Genomic DNA, 21,870 nt, shown 5'->3' on the forward strand with positions numbered 1-21,870 from the left:
ATCATACTCACCTCTACCACTTCCTCCAGCTGCTTGTTCCACTTATCCCAATCCTCATCATGAAGAGGGTGCCCCTCAGGTCCCCTATAAATCATTCTGCTCTCATCTTAAATCAATGCATTTGAGTTTTACACATCCCCCTACCCAGGAAAAGTCTGTGACTATTCAGTTATCTATGCCCCTCGTGATTCTGTATACTTCTTATAAAGTCACCCATTAAAGTCACTTCTTATTCTCCATGGAAAAAAGTTTCAGCCTCTCCAGTCCATCCTTAAACATCAAGCCTTCTCAGCCTATTATCATCCTTGTGAATGTTTTCTGTATGGTTCTCAACTTAATGATACCCTTCCTGCAGCTAGGTAACCAAATTTGCACTCAATACTCCAAGTGAAATCTCACCAGCATCTTGTATAGTCTTAACATTATGTCCTAAATTTTGTAATCAATGGTTTGACCGATAAAGGCAAACATACAAATGTTGTCTATACCTCGTCTATCTGGGTTGCCACTTTCAGAAATCTATGCCCCCCAGGTCTCTCTACTCCACAACACACTCAAGGGCACTGTCATTGACTATGTAAGTCCTACCCTGATTTAACTTCCCAAAATACAACACCTTGCATTTGTCCAAGTTAAATTCCATCTGTCATTCCTTGGCCCAATTTGCGGTTGACCTAAAACTTCTTGTAGCTTGGATAACTTACTTCACTCTCCACTATACCACTAATTTTGATATTATCCATAAACTGAATAACCATGCCAACTCAACCAAACTTTTTTTAAGTTTGTTTTTGATTTTTACAGACTCAACAAACCATAAACAAATCAACTTTATACAGAGTATATGTTAATCCCATCCTCTTATTTCCCTCCCTACCTTCCTTATACAATTGATGAAGCAATCAATAAACTTCCCCATTAAAAAAAACACACACACATGATGTCTGCCTCATCTTCTTTGCAAGATGGGGGAATTAATCAAACTCGGTGCCAATATAATTCAAAAAAGGTTTTCATATTTTAAAAAATGTGTCATAATTCTTTCTTATATTGTAAGAAAGAATACTTCTCTAAAGAAATGCAACTCTACATTTCCATATTCCATTGTGAGATGGTTAACTGGGAGTTGGACTTCCATGAAACCACTATACAAATCCTGGCTACAGCTAAGGCAACCTTCACAAAAGCAATTTGGTATTTTGATAACTTAAAACCCAATGTCTCCCAAAAGATACACTTCTGTAATTTTCTTAAGAATGTCCCCCTAAATCACCCAAAAAGGCCATACCTTTGGACATAGCTAGGTAGAGTGGACAAAAGTTCCAACTTCTAGAGCACATCTAAAGCACATTCTGAAAAATCAGATTTTGATTTAAGTAATTTTTGTGGTATGCAGTATAACTGATGTAAGAAATTATATTGTGTAATGACTACTTCAGTAGAGCTACTAAAGCAATACACATACACCAGGTTAGTCAACACAAAACTGTTTATTTGGGCTTCACATGCTTCTTTTATATCCCTCACGTCCTGAGCTCCAAGGGACGGGGTGGTGACATCACTATGAGTTCAACACCAATCCGCAGGGCTGGCAGGTTTAAATTAAACACAGTGGGGCCCCCGCGCCTTCTGGCAGGAGGCACAGCAAACCAATGTGCCGTTACTCAGCACGCATCACCACGCATGTGTGGTCCATTAACCGGGTGAGTACCCAGCTGTCTGGCCTACGGCACTGCACGCCTGCCGAAGAACCACGCCGGCGACAGTTTGCAATACCGTGCTGTGCCCCCACTCGGCCTGCTACATAGCCACTGCAGTAGCACCAATTTATATCTGGTATTAATGATTCATTTGCAGAGCCTCACACACTGTAGGGATTTACCATCATAAATTCTGACAAGTTCAGGACCTATGCTATGATATGTTCCAAACTTGCTGGCAAAGCTCCTTCAGCAACTTCTCAGCTGAGATCCAGCAGCATTCAGGAGCGTTGGAGTGTGGTTGAGGGGAAGGGTGCATAGCTTTACCATCAATATAAATTTTCACAGCAGTTTCGTGACTTAGGGTTAATCCCCTCTACCCATATGAATCTGTTACATTGTGTTAGGCAGCAGGTTGGGTTTATCCAGCAACAATTGTAGTTCACGGGATCCACTGAGCAAAACCCAAACCATTAAACAAAAGTGAAATGTTTGTCAGATTTTGAGATGTGTCGTGAACATGTTGCCCTAATGATTCTCTTTCTAGCTTTTCACTAACAATGCAGAAAAAATATGAAAAGTAGTTTCCAGTTTTTTTTTAAATCTTTCACATGAAACAACATTTGAAATCGATATGTTTAAAAGCAATTTTTAAGTGTCTCATTGGTTGTTTGTCATAAATTGAAACACAACACATTGTTAAAATCTCCTTTAGACATCAGTAAGGAAGACATCATTTTTATTCTGAACTATTTAATGGGTATTTAGTGAAAAATTATACAATTTCATTTTATTCATCCTTTAGTGTGTCAGTTCACCATTTTTAGTTCTGCGCCATTTTTACATGAGCTTTTTTCAGTAAAGCAAGTTTGGCCTGGTTGAACACTTTGAATACATTTCAGTGTTATCATGCCAACAAAGAATTGGTCCAGGAAGGTGCTCTGAGGATACATGGAAGGAGTTCTCACCATCATCAAATTATGCATTGTGTACAGTCTGTTTTCATATCAGCAAGAACATCTCAAGGAGCAATGCACAATGACCTATTTTTACATTAACATGGGCATGGTTCTTGATCATCTCCACATTTTCTAAACATACTATTAATGAGGCTCTTTCATGCAGCATTTTTGAGCTACACAATTCACAGAATCATAGAGAGACAGGAATTTTCCTTTTCAGAAAAATAGGTATCACTCTCATGTCACTTACCACAAATTCCAATTTTCCTTCATTAACTTTATACCATTCCAACACCTTTTCAAACAACCTGGTTTGTTCACTGGAATCATTCCTGCAGAAGAAAACTATTGATTGTAACGAGGGAATGAATGAATATATGAAAGCCATAATGCCATTAAACTAAATATTATAGAATACAAGTCATAATTTAAGATTATCAGTCACGTACAAACATTAATACCAATAATCACATGCAAATTTCAAATGATAGGTTACCAATCCACTCCTAAAAAGACCATTCTCAAATATCTTTCTTTGTGAACCCCAACTCCCAACATCCCTTTCTTCTTCATCCAGATTATGGTAAATTTTAACATGGTCCAGAGAAAAATGATAATGGAGAAAGCTGTTAAATGGGAAATCCTTTCTCAATAACCATGACTATGGTCTGCATGAGATTCTTAACAGAAAGGATAAAAAGTTAATGAGGTTACATGCTTCGCACTCAGGTACCAATTTGGACTTAACAACTGTGGATTGAATTTTCAAGGTTCTGGGAAACAGAGCAGCTAAAGAGAGACATTGTCTGGCAGACCTAAAACTGCTTGTTATTCAAGGGGATGCCCACTATTCCAAGACTCAAGGTAAGCAAAAGTAACCCAAGACCCAATTTGACTTCGTCCTCACAAACTCTGAATCCCCTCCCTAAGATATGTCCCTTGACATGTTATTCCTTGCTGTGAAATGCAATAGAACCTCAATTTTACCAGTTTCCTGGCTATAGGCCAATCATTCAAATTCATTTAATGTTCAATTCCATATGTCAACAGGAGGTGTCCATCTTTTAATGTAGGGCTCAGGCTGAAAACATTGACTGCCTTTTATTTCTTATGGATGTTACATGACCTGCTGAGTTTCTCAGCATACATACTTTTTTACATCCTGCTTTCAATTAATCTTAAGTGAGGTCTTTTATCTTCCTCATGTCAGATTTGAAGATAATTTTTCAATAATCTTAAGAGCTCCTTCAGCAGTTTTCACACCAATTATTCTAACTTCCAAGAGGAATTACTTCCAATAGATAACAGAGCAACTAGCCATTGCAGGGTCTATTCTGGGCCCCATTCTCTTCTCCTTATACATGCTTACCCTCAGCCATATCATCCAGAAATGTGGTATCCCCTTCCAGTATTATGCTGATGACACCCAGCTCTATCTTCCCCTGAAGCCCAATGATCAAGCAATGATAACCAGCCTCGTCAACTGTCTGGAGGCTCAAAACTTCTTGCAGCTAAACAAAGGCAAATCTGAGATCATCCTATTTGGACGCACCTCACCCCCAACTCCACCAAAATTATAGGCAATACCTTGGCAACTCATTAAACCACATGTCAAATCCTTTGGTAGGGTATTCAATTCCACCTTCAAGTTTGACAACTAAGTCAATGCAGTAGTAAAAGCTAGCTTTTTCCAGCTCCGCACTATTGCCAAAATCAAATCAGTCCAGTCACCAAAAGACCTCGAGAAAGTTAACAACACCCTGATTTTATCGCATTTAGACTAATCCAACTCTCTTTACATGGGAATTAGTCAGTCATCATTATCCCATCTACAACTGGTTCAGAATGTAGCTGCAAGGCTCCTGAAGGAGACAAGAAAAAGCACCATATCACTGCTATTCTCGTCTCCCTTCAATGGCTGCCAGTATGACTCAGGATAGATTTTAAAGTTCACCAGTTTGTTTACAAAGCCATTAATGGATTACCCCCTCCTGCATCACTGATTTCCTAATGTCCTACTCCACTTCAAGAACCCTCAGATCAGCCAATTTAGGATGCTTGGTTGTTCTGTGCTCAAATTGCAAACTCAGGAGATTGCGCCTTCACGATAACATCCCCCAAACTGTGGAACAATATTCCTCCCTCCATCAAATCAGCCCCTTCCTTTAACTCTTTTAAATCCAGACTGAAGTTGTATTTTTACTCGTAAGCATTTTGAAGCGATTGTTGATTGTTACCATGTTGTATGTACAATTCTAAACATTGGGTACCGGTTTTATATTGCACTTTAAATAGCTGCTTAAGATAAGATGTAATTTATGGTCTGTATATCACTTTGGTCATTGTGAGTTGTTTTAAATGTGCTATATAAGTAAAATAAAATAAAAATGAAGATCTTGCAAGATCACTGAAAGAACATTATAGAAAATCTAAAATGGCACTGCAGTCAAGTCAATATGGATTTTAGAAAGGAAATCGTGTTTGACAAATCTATTGGAGATTTTTGATATCTATCTAGTGGGAAACATGAAGGAAACTAGTGGATGCATATTTGTATATATTCAACAATGTATCACACAGGATGTTGGGGAACTAGATTGGAGCATGTGGAATGTGGAGTAAATTAGAGAATGTGTTGGGCTTTGGTTAAAGATTTTTTTTTAAATAGGGTAGGCGCAGACGTTATGTTTTTCGAGTTGGTAGCTGTGACTTATGGAGTACAGCAAAAATCTGTTTTTCAGTTTCAGAATCAGAATTTGTTGTTTTACAGCAGGCACAAGATTGGTATAAATTATATTTTTAAAAATAAATAAATGAGTGTAAAAGAAGAGAAAGTGAGGTAGTGTCTGTAGTTCATTGTCCATTCAGAAATCTGATAGCAGAGGGGAAGAAGCTGTTTTTGTACCATTGGATGTTCATCTTCAGGCTCCTGTACCTCCTTCCTAAATGGTAGCAGTGGGAAGAGGGCATGGCTGGAGTGGTGAGGGTCCTTGACTTCAAAGGGACCTGGGTGCCCTTGTGCATTGTTCATTTATAGGTGAAACAATCAATTATGAGAGGACACGAGTATAAAAGTAAGGATATCTATCACATTTACTCAGAGACTTTGTGGGAATGCGATCTGGAATATTATTATCCAATATCAGTCTCCTTCTGAAAGAGAAGTTTATTTAGACATACAGCATGGTAACAGGCTATTTCGGCCCACAAGCCCATGCTGCCCAATTACCCTCAATTAACCTACACTCCTGGTATTTTTTTGAATAGTGGGAGGAAACTGGAGCCTCCATACAGATATGGGGAGAACATACAAACTCCTTACAGACAACATAGGATTCGAATCCTGGTCTGGTGCCAATCGCAGGCGCAATGCTAACCGCTTTGCTAACCATGCCACCCTAATACTCATTACATAAAGAATATTATAAAATTAATCATTCTGGTTCCTGTCATAAGAGGAGTGAGAGGTATGAGTAAGAGCTTCATCAGAATCTGCTTCAGAAATGGTCATTCAGTCTCTGCCATTTAACAGAAATTCTTCTGAATCTTCCGAAATGTTCAAAAACGTAGCTTCTAAAAGGATCCCAACCTGTCCATTTTAGATTTTCTCTATTTGATCAATATTTCAGCATCCAGTTCTTGTGTTTCTCAACTTATAGGGCACGACAGGGTAAACACAGGAAAAAGGTTTCCAATGGGTGAACACTCTAGAACCAGAGTCACTCTCTATCATTATTCTTAAATCACCTTGAAGTTTCTCACAGCATTTTACTGTTGTAAGAGGATTATACCTTTCTTTATATTTCTGAGCTATAAAGTAAACATCAAGGAAGTATTTGGAAATACTTTTATAATGAACTTGGATGCTTACTGGTCAGTCATGGATGGACCATAGCAGAATGATTATTAAAAAAATATCTCAGCCATGAAAACAAAGCATTATATGAACTGGAGATTCAGCAAAATTACAGCTTCACTTTGGGAAGAAAAATGCCATAATGTAAAATAACATGGAAATTGAAGCAACATAATGTGAAGGAAGAAGGACAGACAGCAGCACAAAACAAATAAATGAAGTATGTCTAACTATTGCAAAACAACCATGGTAAGTAAATGAGAAAATAACCAATGATAAGAAGGATAAGATGCCAAAATAAACAAAGCAAGTCTTGTATAGTAAATAGCTTTACAAATATAACACACAATTTTTGCACAAAAAAAGCTTCTCGTGTCACTTCAGTGATTCCCTACTTAAATCGATCAGCTATCACAAGGATCAACAAACAATTTGGGTCTAGCAAAATAGAAGTTGTATAAATAACCTAGACAGTCTGTCTACTTGCATTTTCTCCAACAAATGGAATTTATTTTAAAAAAACAATTTTTTTGTTAAGAAATGTCTTCCAAAAAAACAGCTGACCAGTGCAACAAATATTGCAGCTATTACTAATGGTTAATTTTAATCCACATCCACCCTTTTACATGTTCATGCTTATTTAGATAATTATCTTGATTTTTGTACTATCAAACATTTCCAGCAGCAAGCATTTCCATTGGCAAACATGGGTGAGATAAGTTACAAGGGATTTTGTTTATGTCGTTTATGATCATGAGAAAGACCTTCTTATGATTGCAGAGAAAGCAAATGAATAAGCATTTGTCCGACTTTAAGATACATTATAATACTGAGGTACACAGGATGAATTTGGGGATGGCAATCTTCTGTCCATTTTGCTTGGAAGCAAAACAAATCCTCTGCACTCACCTTCCTGTTAGCAGAACCTTGCTTCAACAGCTCATTTCAGAAACTGCTTCCTGATGAGTGAGTAGAAGGTCATCCTATGGAAATCAGTAAGCATCACCCCAGATTTGCTTTGACAGCTAAGCCATACCCAGGAGTTAATGGCTGTCAAATGACTGAATGCCTCCAATATTCACAAGCATTCACAATACTCACAAGTAAAACTAATTAAATTTAAGCATTTAAAAATGGGTACAATTTTTAATAGTTAAAATGTCTTATAAAATTACAATTCAAAAACACAAATATTTGGAAACACTAATTTAAGAGCTTTAATTAGAGGCAGAGCATGCAAAAATGATTTTAAAAAATAAGCTCTCTATGTGAATAAGTGCAATATTCCTTGGGTTGAGATTCTAAATTGGAGAAAGGCCAATTTTGAGGAAATGGGAAAGGATCTAGAAAGTATAAAGATGTATTTGGTAAGGCCTTCAAAGGTGAAATTTTGAGTACAGATTTGTACGTTCCTGTCAAGATTAAAGGCAAAGTTAACAGGAATAGTGAACCTTGGTTTTCAAGGGATATTGAGGATCTGGTTTGGTTGAAGAGGGATGTGTATAGCAGGTATAGGCAACATGGAGCAAATGAGATTCTTGAGGTGTATGAAAAATGTAAGAAAAAACTCAAGGAAGAAATCAGAAAGGCTAAAAGATGACATGAGGTTACATTGCCAGACAATGTGAAGGAAAATCTGAAGTGTTTCTCCAGATATATTAAGTGCAAAAGGACAATAAGAGACAAAATTGGAAACCTTGAAGATCAGAATGGACAGCTATGATAGATCCAGAAAATATGGGGAGATCTTATGGGGAGATCTTAAATGTTTTTTTTTGCAGCAGTATTTACTCAGGAAAATGGCACATAGTCTAGGAAAGTTTAAAAAAAAAACAGTGAAGATATGGAACTTGTGCAGATTAAAGAGGAGGAGGTGCATGCTGTCTTAAATCTCCAGGGCCTGACAAAATATTCCCTCAGGCCTTGAGAGAGGCAAGTGTAGAAATTGTAGGGGCTCTGAAAAAAGTATTTAAAATGTCCTTAGCCAGGGTGTGGAATTGGAGAGTGTCATGATAATGAATATGTATGAGATATACCGGAAGTCACGTGGTATGAGAGAGAGATAAGAGCACAAGCAGGAGAACAAAGGAAACTGGAAAATAAAGACTCTGAGAAGTTTACATGACAAAACTTGTGTTCGATGTTTTATTAACTTCACATTTCGGGCTACAAATGTGACATTGGCGACGAGGATGAAAGAAGTTTGAAGAAAATTAAAGACTAAAGAAGATTAAAGAGAACTTCAAGGTGATAAGAATTTTCTCTTTGACTCAGTACTTTTGGGGCTGGAATATTTCCTCATGGCTGGGGCAGACGGTGACTTTCTAACACATAGTGGAATTGCTCATTTTGACCCGACTGGTGATGCAAGCACTGTAAGTGTGAAGTGGAAGGCATGGCTGGAAGAATTTGAATCCTACGCCGACAGTCGTGGCCTATTTCTAGATACCGGTACGGTTGAACAAAAAGCGCAGAGAAGGGCGTTAATTCTTTTCACTGCGGGATCCGCAGTTCGGGAAACATTTTTGAATACTATGTAGTGACACCGAATGCTACATTTCAACGCCATTTGTTTCGGAGAACGAGACAAGAAGATGTACAGACAATTGCTCAGTACGTGACGAGACTACGCCAGCTAGCTGTTGGATGCAATTACATGCCAGCTGATTTGGACAACCAATTATTGGATCAGGTCATACAGCACTGCAGATCAGATAAACTCAGAAGACGTCTACTGGAAAGAGGGAGTGAGTTGGAACTCACCGATGCTTTAACCATTGCGGCTGCATTAGAGGCTGTTGAAGGGCAATTTCATACCATGACCCTGAAAGACAACTCAAGCCAGCAAATTAAGAGGCTCTCACATCGCCATAATCAGCCAAGATATACGTCGACACAGGATGTGGAGTGTTATAGATGTGGAAACCGAGGTCACTTTGGAAAAGACCCATATTGCCCGGCCAAAGGCAAAGTTTGCAGAAAGTGTGGAGGTAAAGACCACTTTGCAAAGAAGTGCAAAAGCAAGTCCAATGCAGACCAGAAGAGGAAGAGTACAACTTCCAAAGGCAAAGCCTGGGGGAAAGGAAAGTATCCTGGAAGGAAAGACACCATTCGCCAGATAGACGGTGATGATGATGATACCCAGGAGGGACAGAGTTGTTACCAATTTACGTTGAATGAAGTACATCATGAGAAGGTCCCAGTGATCATTGGTGGAGTGACAGTGCAGGTCATTGTAGACTCAGGCAGTGACAGTAATGTGATTGATCGACATTTATGGGAGAAGTTGAAAAGGAAAAAGATCATCTGTACCTCAAAGAAGTGTTCCAAGAAACTGTATCCATACACAGCAACCAAGCCATTGCAGACCATTGGATGTTTTGCTGCAACTGTTGAAGCTGGAGATAAGTACACCGAAGCAGAGTTTATGGTAATAGAAGAGAGGGGAGAACCATTGCTGAGTAGAAGCACAGCGCAAGACCTGGCAATACTTCATATTGGAGCTTGTGTCAATTCAATTCAGTCATACGAGGATATGAAGCAAGAATTCCCCGCAGTCTTCCAAGGAGTAGGAAAGCTGAAAGGTCGACAATTGAAGCTAGCGGTAGATGAAACGGTCAAACCCAAGGCACAACCAATGCGCCGAACTCCGTTTGGACTTCGTGGGAAAGTTGAAGCCAAAATTAAAGAATTGATCGAACAAGACATTATTGAACCTGTGGAACATTCGACACAATGGGTCAGTCCCATAGTGATTGTGCCCAAACCAAAGGGTGACATAAGACTATGTGTTGACATGAGAATGGCCAATGAAGCTATAATTAGAGAACGACACCCTATACCAACAGTGGAGGAAATACTTCAAGAACTAACTACCAGCAAGGTAGTCTCAAAAATTGATCTGAAATGGGGCTATCATCAATTAGAGCTGGATCCAGGTTCCCGAGATGTAACAACATTTGTGACTCACTGTGGATTGTATCGTTACAAGAGACTATCATTTGGAATTAATGCAGCTTCGGAGATCTACCAGTATGAAATCCATCAAGTGACTCAAGGCATTCCTGGAGTTGCCAACATTTCTGACGACATCATAGTCCATGCACCAACGAAGGGAGAGCATGACAAATGGTTGAGGTGTGTACTATCTAGACTACAGGAGGCAGGCTTTACCGTGAATGAAAACAAGTGCCAGTTCAGTGTGTCAGAAATGGACTTCATGGGACACAGACTTACATGGGAAGGACTAAACCCTGCAGAGGCCAAGGTGAAAGCCATTGCAGAGGCACGTGCACCTCAGAACGCAACAGAGGTGAGGAGTTTCCTGGGATTGGTCAATTTTTGTGCAAAGTTCATTCCTAATTTCACTACAGTGGCAGAACCACTAAGGAAACTAACCAGGAAAGGTGCACCATTTCATTTTGGATCTGAGCAGAAGAAAGCATTCACAGCGCTGAAGCAAAGCCTGACAGATGCAAAAACTCTTGGATATTACGATCCGGCGGCATCAACCAAAGTCATAGCGGATGCCAGCACGGTTGGTTTAGGAGCCGTGTTGGTCCAGATGCATGATGGAGGACCAAGAATCATTGCCTATGCCAGCAGATCGTTATCATATGTGGAAAGAAGATACTCTCAGACAGAGAAAGAAACACTCGGACTTGTATGGGCCTGTGAGAGGTTCCATGCATATTTATACGGCATTGAATTTGAACTCATCACAGATCATAAGCATTAGAGGTGATCTATGCACCTAGATCCAAACCATGTGCCAGAATAGAGAGATGGGTACTCAGACTACAACCCTACAAATATAAAGTAATCCACATTGCAGGGAAAACAAACATTGCAGATCCGCTGTCCAGATTGGTGAAGGATGGTGGTCCACAATCCAAGTCAGAATTGGGAACAGAAACAGAGAGCTTTGTACGCTTCATAGCTATTCAGTCGACACCGAAAGCTGTGACTACGAAGGAAGTCGAGAGAGAATCCGAATGTGATCCAGAACTCAGGGAAGTAAGAGAATGCATACAGAGTGGACAATGGGACAAGTGTACTCACAAGGCTTACATTCCCATTAGAGACGAACTTTGTTGCATCGGACAGTGTGTATTAAGAGGTTGCAGATTGGTGATACCGCAAAGATTGAGACCGAAGATCGTATCCTTAGCGCATGAAGGACACCTAGGTATTGTTGGTACCAAGCAAAACCTCAGGACCAAGGTATGGTGGCCAGGTTGTGGTAAAGATGCAGAGAAATTTGTTAAAACTTGTCACGGATGTCAAATCACAAGTAGGAGTAATCCGCCAGAACCGATCCGGAGTACGCAACTCCCGACAGGACCAAGGATCGACGTAGCTGTTGATTTTATTGGACCTTTACCGATGGGTGAATCAATTATGGTAGTGATAGATTACTACAGCAGATACTATGAGTACATGGTGTTGAAGTCCACAACCACTGAAAAAACAATACAAGCATTAGCAGAGATATTCGCAAGATATGGATTACCTGTTACATTATACTCTGACAATGGTCCACAATTCATTTCAGAGACATTTGCGGAATACATGAGGACCACAGGTATCCACCATCATAAAGTAACTCCGAAATGGCCGCAAGCCAACGGAGAAGTAGAGAGACAAAATCAGTCCATTGAAAAACGATTGAGGATTGCACACGCAGAAGGACAAAATTGGTGAGAAGCATTGCTATCTTATGTGGCTGTCTATCGAGCAACGCCTCATGCAACCACTGGAAAAAGTCCTGCAGAAGCATTTTTTGGGAGAAAAATCCGCACAAAAATGCCAGAAATAAAGGAAATCCGAGACGACCAGGAGATGAGGGACCACGATGCTGAAAAGAAAGGTGCAGCAAAGCTGTACACAGATTCGAAACGTGGAGCCAAGTACTCAGACATCATACCAGGAGATAATGTTCTAGTGAGGCATGAAACTGGTGGTAAGCTAGTCACACCTTATTACCATCAACCCTATACTGTCGTATCCAGAAGTGGCAGTATGGTGACAGTCAAGTCTCCGACTGGAGTCCTGTATAAGAGAAATGTATCAGGTGTAAAAAGGTACCAGTCCAGAGATACATCGAGCAAAGAGGTTGAAAGGCCAATACGAGATGCTGAAACTGAGAGACCTGATGATGTTCCAGAGGAAGTTACCAGCACTCCTGATGAAGTGACTAGAGCACCAGAAACACCCGAAGCCATGGCGAGCAGTATTTCCGACGCTGAGAGTGAACAACCGAGAGGCGATGACAATATCGCAGGCAGGCCGAAACAAAACCGGAAAGTGCCCAAACGATACGAAGACTTTGTGCCATAGTTTTAATAAGAACTTTGGGACAGTATTTTAATCTTATATCATAAAGTGCATGTATGAGTGCTGTAGGAAGTAAATTTTATGTAGTTGAGTTATAGTATTACCATTAGTTACGATGTTTGTAGGTTTCCGAGGGATATTGGTAAGTGAAGGTAAAGTTTATTTCTGATTAAAGGAGGGATGTCATGATAATGAATATGTATGAGATATACCGGAAGTCACGTGGTATGAGAGAGAGATAAGAGCACAAGCAGGAGAACAAAGGAAACTGGAAAATAAAGACTCTGAGAAGTTTACATGACAAAACTTGTGTTCGATGTTTTATTAACTTCACATTTCGGGCCACAAATGTGACAGAGAGCAGTTCATGTTGTGCTGTTGTTTAAAAAAAGCTCCAAAAATAACCCTGGAAATTAAACGGCAGTGAACCTGACATTAGTAGGAGGTAAATTATTGGAAGATATTCTAAGAGATTGGATATATGGGTATTTGGATAGCCAGGGACTGATTAGGGATAGTTAATATGGCTTTGTGCATGGTAGGTCATATTTAACCAGTCTTATAGAGTTTTTCAAGGAGGTTACCAGGAAAATTGATGAAGGAAAGGCTATGGATGTTGTTTACATGAACTTTAGTAAGGCATTTTACAAGGCATTGGAGGTTAGTCAGGAATGTTCAAACACTGGGTATTCATAGAGAGGTAATAAACTGGATTTGACAGTGGCTCTATGGGAGAAGCTAGAATGGTAGTGGTTGATTACTTCTCAGACTGGAGGTTTGTGCGTTAGTGGTGTGCCTCAGGGATCAGTGCTGGGTCCATTGTTGTTTGTCATCTATATCAATAATTTAAATTTTTTAAATGTTTTCAATTTAAATTTAGACCTACAGCACAGTAACAGACCCTTTTAGCCCACAAGCCTGTGCCACTCAATTATACCGAATTGACCTACAATCCCCCGGTATGTTTTGAATGGAAAGAAGTAACCAGAAAACCCAGAGGAAACCCACAGACATGCAGAGAACATACAAACTCCTTACAGACACTGCGGGATTCAAACCCCGGACCCAGTCGCTGGCACTGTAACAGCTTTGCACTGACTGCTATGCTAACCGTGCAGCCCCTCTGGATCTGGATGATAATGTGGTAAACTGGATCAGCAAGTTTGCAGATGACATGAAGCTAGTAGGCAATGTGGACATTGAGGAAGGATTTCAAAGGTTGCAGAGTGATCTAGACCAGCTGGAAAAAATGAACTGAAAAATGGCAGATATAATTTACTGCAGACAAGTGTGAGGTGCTGCATTTTGGAAGAACAAACCAAGGGAGCACATTCATGGTAAATAGTAGGGCATTGAGGAGCACGGTAGAACAGAGGAATCTGGGGATACAGATACTTATTTTCCTGAAAGTGGAGTCACAGGTAGACGGGGTTGTAAAGAGAGATTTTGGCTTATTGGCCTTCATAAATCATAGTTCTCAGTGTAGGAGTTGGGATGTTGTGGTAAAGTTATATAAAACATTGGTGAGGCCATTTTTGGAGTATTGTGTACAGTTTTGGTCACCTAACTACAAGAAAGGTATTAATAAAATTGAAAGAATGCAGAAAAGATTTACTAGATGTTTCTGGAACTTCAGGAACTGAGTTCCAGGGAAAGGTTAAACAGGTTAGGACTTTATTCCCTGGAGCGTGAAGAGTGAGAGAAGATTTGACAGAGGTATAGAAGAAATATTGAGGGATATAGACAGAGTAAATTAAAGTAGTCTTTTTCCACAGAGATTAGGGAGATACAAGCCAGAGGATATGGGTTCAGGATGAAAGGGGAAAGGTTTAGGGGGAATATTAAGTGGAACTTCTTCACAAGGAGAGTAGTGGGTGTGTGGAATGAGCTGCCATCTTAAGTGGTGAATGCAGGCTAAACTTTAACATTTAAGAAAAATTTGGACAGATACATGGTCAGTGGGTCTAGGCTGATTAATAGTTTGGCATAAACTAGAAGGGTCAAAAGGCCTGTTTCTGTGCTGTACAGTTCTATGGTTCTATTCACAACAAGGGAGGTGAATTTAAAGTAATAGGTACAATTTAATCACTTTCACAAAGATAGAGTTGCCAAGTAATCAAGAGTGGGAATTAAATTTTTCAGAATTATCAACTTTTTGAAGACAAAGGTAAAGGGGGCATCTAATATTAATGGATAGGATAAAAACAGGTCAGAGAATGGATATTAATTGGATAATTAAGAAGTCGGATAAATTTGCTTTTTGCCAAGAATACCAAATGCCAGAAAACAATGCATCTTCAAGTCAGAGATCAAAAGATTTTTGGATGACAAGGGATGATGGAGTCAGTGCAGGAAAACACGCTGAAATAAAAGATCAGCCATGATACTATTGAATAGTTCCATTCTTGCTTTTACTACATTTATTTTTATATTCTTACCCCTTTAACAAAGAGAGAAAACAGGGAACTATAGAATATAATCCATCGCATTATTAAGTGGTAGCTGAATGCTTGGAGGATCAGGCAGAGTCAACATAGATCTATATAAAAGAAAACACGTTTGACAAACCTGTTGGGATTTTTTTAAGTTATACAAGGATAATAAATAAAGGAAAAGCATGTAAATGAGGTAAAGCTGGACTTAAAAAGCTTTTGAGAAGCTGCATAACAGAAAATAATTTAACAAAATTTAGGCTACTCGGTATTGGGTAAATCTATTTACATAAGTTGAAAATTAGTTAATTGACTGAAAAAGAAGACTGGATGGAGAGACAGTAGCCCTTTTCACACTGGCTAACTAGTAGATTGGCCATTCAGTGAACCTGTTAAGGAAGTTGATTTTGCCATTCACACTGAACTATTGTTAACTGGTTCTCTGTCTCCTTTCACACTCATCACAAAGCATCCCAGGGATAGGGGATTCTATTCTCCACCAGTCACATCTGAGTGGTGCATCAAGCGATGGTGGACCTGCCCTAAATCCTGATCAATGTTCTATGATCTTGTACTTAAACAAAATTAATCATGTTTAATTATAACATAATTAAGCATTATATACAGCACAATATGAGACCTTCAGCCCCTGTTGTTGTGCCGACCTTTATAAATGACCATGGGAAAGTGGTATAAAACACATAGCTGCACAATTTATAAAGATTGTGGGTAAGTCCCATAAAGTCTTGTCCTGGCAGGTGAGGGCAGAAGTCTCAAGGATAATTAATGCAATTCAAATGGGGGAAGGCAAGATTTCATATAAGCCAAAAGAAATAAATTATACATTTAGTAAGTTCTAGAAAGAACTATATAAATCAGAATTGGAGGCACCCTGTCAAAATAGATGATTTCTTACTTTCATTGGATCAGGAAGATCAAGAGGAGCTAGATGCTAACTTCTCTAGAGAGGAGATCAAACATTCTCTGAGTACTCTGCAGCAGATAAATTGCCAGGAGAGGATGGTTTCCCTGTCAAATTTTATAGAAAATTCAAAGACTTTTTAATGCCCCTCTTTATGAAGGTGGTAGATCAGGCAGCGGAGACAAATAGCCTCCTGGAGTCTTTTTCAAAGGCAATCATAACAGATCCCCCAAAAAAGGGACCCATTGAAACCCTCCTCCAAAAGGCCTATTTAATTATCAAATGTAGATTATAAAATTATAGAAAAACATTGGCCAATAGGCTGGCAAAACATCTGTCAAAATTAACAAATCCGGATAAGCGGCAATCAAGAGATAATGTAGCCAGATTGCTTAATATAATACATCTGGTTCAGTAGGGTGAAGACCTTTGAATGACCATATCCCTGGATGTGGAAGGTTTAAATAGATTGAAATAGGATTATTTGTTTAAGACACTGGAGAAATTTGGACTGAGTCAAACATTTATCAATTGGATAAGGACATTGTATTATAAATCCCAGGCTAAAATCATCACAAACAGGTAAATGTCTCCAGTGTTCCCACTGAGTTGATCGAGTAGGCAGGGCTGCCCACTGTCCCCAGCTCTGTCCATACTAGTTATTGAACCACAGGCAGAATCCATTCATTAGGATTCAGACATAAAGTGGTTGAAGGTAGGCCAGGTGGAAACTAAAATCAACCTGTTTGCTGACTACGTATTAGTATATTTGACGGAACCTGGGCGAGTCATTGACCAAAATGCGGACCATACTGGAGGATTACTGGAAGATCTCCAGGTATAAGGTTAATCTGGATAAAAGCAAAATTATGCCTTTTCCAAAAGGAGATTATAGACCCTATCAACATGAAAGCCGATTCATGTGATCACAGGAAGGCATTAAATACTTAGGGATAAGAGTGGATAAAAACCTATGCAATATAATATAAATTAAATAATCTCCCTTTGCTCCGGAAAATTGAGGAGGACCTGGCCAGATGGAAAACTCTGCCCATAACGTTGATGGGCAGAGTAAATTATGTAAAAATGAAGGTGATGCCAAAACTACAATATCTTTTTCAAATGCTGCCCATTTAATTGCCCCAGTGCTTCTTTAAAATGCTCAGTGGATGTGTCAGAAACTTTTTGTGAAATGGCAAGGTGTCTGGAATCTCCATGGAAAAGTTGACATGGGAATATAAATTAGGGGGCTTAAAATTGACAGATTTTAAAAAATTACTACTGGGCGTCCCAGTCAAGGTTTGTTGCCTCATTTTTTGAGGGAGGGATTCTCGCTTCTTTAGCACAAATCGGATAGAAGAGATAGCAGGAGAATTTATTTACAAATGGGATGCCAAATCAGTTTTGGAAAAAAACCAGATAATCCCTTTATAAAACATGAGTTTCAGATGTGGCAAAGAATAAATCGATGTATTGGATTGAGGGTTGGGTTATCTCCTAAAACTCCCTTGACCCAGAACAATTTAATACTGATGACTCTGCACAATAAGATCCTGGATACCTGCTGCCAGAAGGGGATAATAGACAATAGACAATAGGAGCTGGAGTAGGCCCTTCGGCCTGTCGAGCCAGCACTGCCATTTTACAGATCATGGCTGATCACTACCATCAGTACCCCTTTCCAGCCTTATCCCCATAACCCTTAACTCCTTTACTATCAAGGGCAGCTCATGTCATTCAAGCAATTGAGGACTAAATATGAGTTATCAAATAGAACATTCTTCTGCTTTCTGCAATTAAGGTCTTTCCTAAGCGATAAACTGGGACCAACAATGACCCTGCCTAACTAGTGACATGGAGATTCTAATTCAAAAGGGGAATATGTCTAAATTTATTTCTAGGATGTATTCTATAATCCAAAGTGAAAGCCCACGCCTAGCTTACATCGGTCAAGGGAAAGATGGGAGTCGGACTTGGGGATAACAATTGATGAACAATGGTGGGAAGATTTGTATTTGAATAGCCTAATGGGAATTGTTAATGCCAGACAAATGCTGGTGCACCATAATTTCTTGCATCAACTATGTCTCACACTGATAAAATTACACAATTCAAAGTCAGAAATCTCAGAAATGTGCTTTAGGTGCAATGTGGAAGTAGGAACCTTTGTCCACTCCACCTGGCTGTGTACAAGGGTATGATCCTTCTGGGAAGACCTGGGGGCCACTCTGGAAAAAAATTACAAAGGCGGATTTTCCACAGGATCCAGAGTTGTACCTTCTAGGGACATTGGAGAAGAATAATTTAGACTGTCCAGACACCAAATTCAGTTTGTGAAGGTTGCCTTGTCAGTAGCCAGAAAGTATATAGTGGTTACGTGGAAGTCTGACTCCTAGTTAAATATCACATGATGGAATATGGAAATACAGAGTTGCATTCAACTTGAGAAAATTATCTAGAATTTATGGAAGAGATGTGCCACATTTGTTGAAGTTGTGGCAACTGTATCTGAGGCACACAGGTACACAGATATAATTTACACCCCCTCCCATGAATAAGAGAAAAAAATCCATTCCAGTAGGTAAAGGATTAAGTGTATGAAATGAGGAATGTGGCACAGACAATATGTGTTTTTGCCTACCTGTTTTTATTTAATGTCTGAGATCCTCTGGCTTTGAGGAGGATCATTTTCTTTGTTGGAGTTTAGGTGTTTTTGTATGTCTGTATTTTTGTGATTTTATATTTTAGTATTTGTATAATTTAAGGGAGGGGAATGTGTAAGGAGGGGAAAATAAGGACTCTGTAAATCATATTACGCAGAAAGAGAATGTAAAATTCTGTTGATTGTATTTTCATGAGTCTTTGAAAAATCAAAAATCAAATATATTTAAAAAAAAAGACTATGGGAAAGTCCAGTGCTGACCTGCCCTCCTAGAATTCTGTGCAGCAGAGAAAGGGCTGTATGCATGGAGCACTCATGGAGGGGTTTCTCTGTCGCACAGAATTCTGGGGGGGCCAGGTCTACCATCTCTCGCTCTCTCCTGCTGCGACTTCCCCACGCTCTTTTAGAAATTTATAAAAGTTTATATATAGATTGGGTAATTTTTGTTTCTTTCACGTTCCTGCACTCACGTCCCTGGATAGACCGAGTCCCTTTCACACTGGGCTAATCGGCTCACGGGTGTCTGTTGACAGCGAAGATGATACAACCCCGGAGTGATTTGAGATCTGTGTGCCAATTAAGGAGCTTTCACACTGGACCCTTAAGCAATAGATTGGCCATCAATTATTAGGACAAAGTGTCAGTGTGAAAGGGCCTAATAGCTTGTAGGACATTGCAGAGATTAGGGATGGAACTGCAAATGTTTACAATCTACATTGACAATCTAGATGAAGGGATCTTTTGTACTCTATCTTCTGCAACAAATAAGGTCGCTGTGTGAGCTCCAAAGAGGATACATCAAATTTCAGGTCAAGTGAATGGGAAAGGACACAGCAGATAGTAAAAAAGAGACATAGAAAGGGAGCAGTTTAGAAAGTTGTAAATTGAAAGATGTTAATATTCCCAAGGACCTAAGCATTCTTTGGCAAGAATCACAATAAAAAGTTAATTTTCAGGCATGGCAAGCAATTAAAAAGCCAAATAGAATGTTGGTCCTTATTGAAAGAGAAGTTGAGAAGAGTTAAGGCTTCTTTGGGGTTGCATGGTTGGTGTAGCGGTTAGCATAATGCCTTTACAGTGCCAGCGATCGGGACTGGGGTTCAAATCCCATGCTGTCTGTAAGGAGTTTGTACATTCTCTCCATGCATGCATGGGTTTTCTTTGGGGGCTCCAGTTTCCTCTAACCATTTGAAATGTACCAGGGGTTACCAATTTATTTTCTTTACCTAAGGTTAGATATAATTATTGTATAGGAAATGCAGCAAAAAAATCATCAAATTGATATCTGCATTGACAGGTTTGTCATATGAGTAGATTTGGCAGACTGGATTGGACTCTCTTAAGTTTAGAAAAATGAGATGTGATCTCATAGAAAAGTATAAAATTATTGCAAGGCTTGTCAGAATAGATGAACTGATTTTTCCCTGGCTGGAGTTTCTAGAGTGAGGATTTAACCATTCTGCTCAGGATAACAAGGAATTTCTTCACCTATAAGGTGGAGATCCTTTGGAATCTCTGAATTTATTCAAGACAGAGAGATCTAGAATTTTGGATAGTATGTGAATCAAGGGATATGTGATTAGTGCAAAAAAGTGGTGCTTAGGTAAAAGATCCTTTTTCCTTAACTAAATATGTACCTCAATTATGATTGAGATGCTTGTCCATGTTCCAGCTTATACACTTCTCTCACTCCTTCCCTTTTCTCCTGTCCTCAACTTCCACCTTATCTGTTTGTAATCCAGTGTTGTTTCCCGCACCTTCAATATGACAGCATCATTTTTCCTTCCCTTTTCTCTCCTCAATATTAAACATTCCAGCACTCCTTCTCTTACCATGGTAACTTGTTATGCAAGACAAACAGATGCTGTGCCTGTCATTTTACTCCTAGTTTCCCATTAGCCAGAGCCAAAACATATTTCTAAGTTGAAACAGAGATTTATCTGTGCTTATAATTCAAGGTGCTTCTCCAAGGAGAGCCACAAGATGGTCCATCTTCACAGCATCTTGCACAACATTGTTCACTCGTATGTATGCTTCAAAACACTGGACCCAGTGGTGAAAAATTTCTCCAGCTCAGATGGCATCTTGATCTATCTCAAGTCTTCCAGGTTTCAGGGAAGTATCCATGATTGAGAGTCTGTTAATAAAATTGATATGCCATAGACATGGACCAGACAAGTGTTATTCTAATACAGGGCTTTTGTTAATAGACTCTTAACCACCACTATACTAAGCAGTAGGGTGGTGCATCTCTACAGCCATAGCCAATATCAAGTAACTCCATACATAAGAAGCAGTCAGCATAATACACCCCCCATTACATCATCATAGCCACCCTCACACAACCCCTATTCGACCTCATCAAACTTGGCGACAAGGTGCTCCAGTGGACACATGAAACAGTTAAGACATTCCAGGCAACTAAAGCAGAACAAGCGGAGGTCACATCTTTGACTCCTCCTGACTCTTCCTCCCACCGGCCCCTCCAACAGATGCATCAGACAGAGTGGTCGGCACAGTACTCGAGCAGTGGGTCACTGAACAGTGGTGTCCCCTGGCTTTCTTCAGGAAACATCTCCGGACATCAAAACTCAAATACAGTGCATTCAAACATGAGCTGTCGGCCCTGTACCTGGCAATACAACATTTCTGATACATGTTAGAAGGAAGGGTTTTCATCGCCTACACAGACCACAAGCCACTGACCTCATGCATTCAGTAAGGCCTCAGACCAATTGTCGGCAAGGCAACGACGACACCTGTCCTACATATCTCAGTACGCTACAGATATTCACCACGTTGCAGCAAGTCCAGTGTTGTGGCTGATGCTCTGTCCAGACCAGCTATCTCCGTTATCTCAGGAAGACTCGATGTTGCTTAACTGGGCAAAGACCAGCTCTACTAGATCCCCATCACCAGCCTGAGGTTTAGCAATTTCTGTCCTTCATCAGGAAGCCCACCTTTACTGTGTAATATATCCACAGGGTTCCCCAGATCCAT

General features: G+C 39.7%; 1 protein-coding gene across 1 annotated transcript in view; it reads right to left on the minus strand.

Annotated features, from left to right (window-relative positions):
* LOC138758058 (uncharacterized) overlaps positions 1 to 21,870 on the minus strand; it is a 196,186-nt gene that overhangs the window by 90,099 nt on the left and 84,217 nt on the right. The window contains exon 6 of the mRNA XM_069926427.1: positions 2,913 to 2,994. Within this exon, the coding sequence (XP_069782528.1) occupies positions 2,913 to 2,994 (82 nt within the window). The remainder of the gene's footprint in view (positions 1 to 2,912; positions 2,995 to 21,870) is intronic.

This window comes from Narcine bancroftii, chromosome 3 (assembly GCF_036971445.1).
Source record: "Narcine bancroftii isolate sNarBan1 chromosome 3, sNarBan1.hap1, whole genome shotgun sequence".
NCBI classification, from domain to species: Eukaryota; Metazoa; Chordata; class Chondrichthyes; order Torpediniformes; family Narcinidae; genus Narcine; species Narcine bancroftii.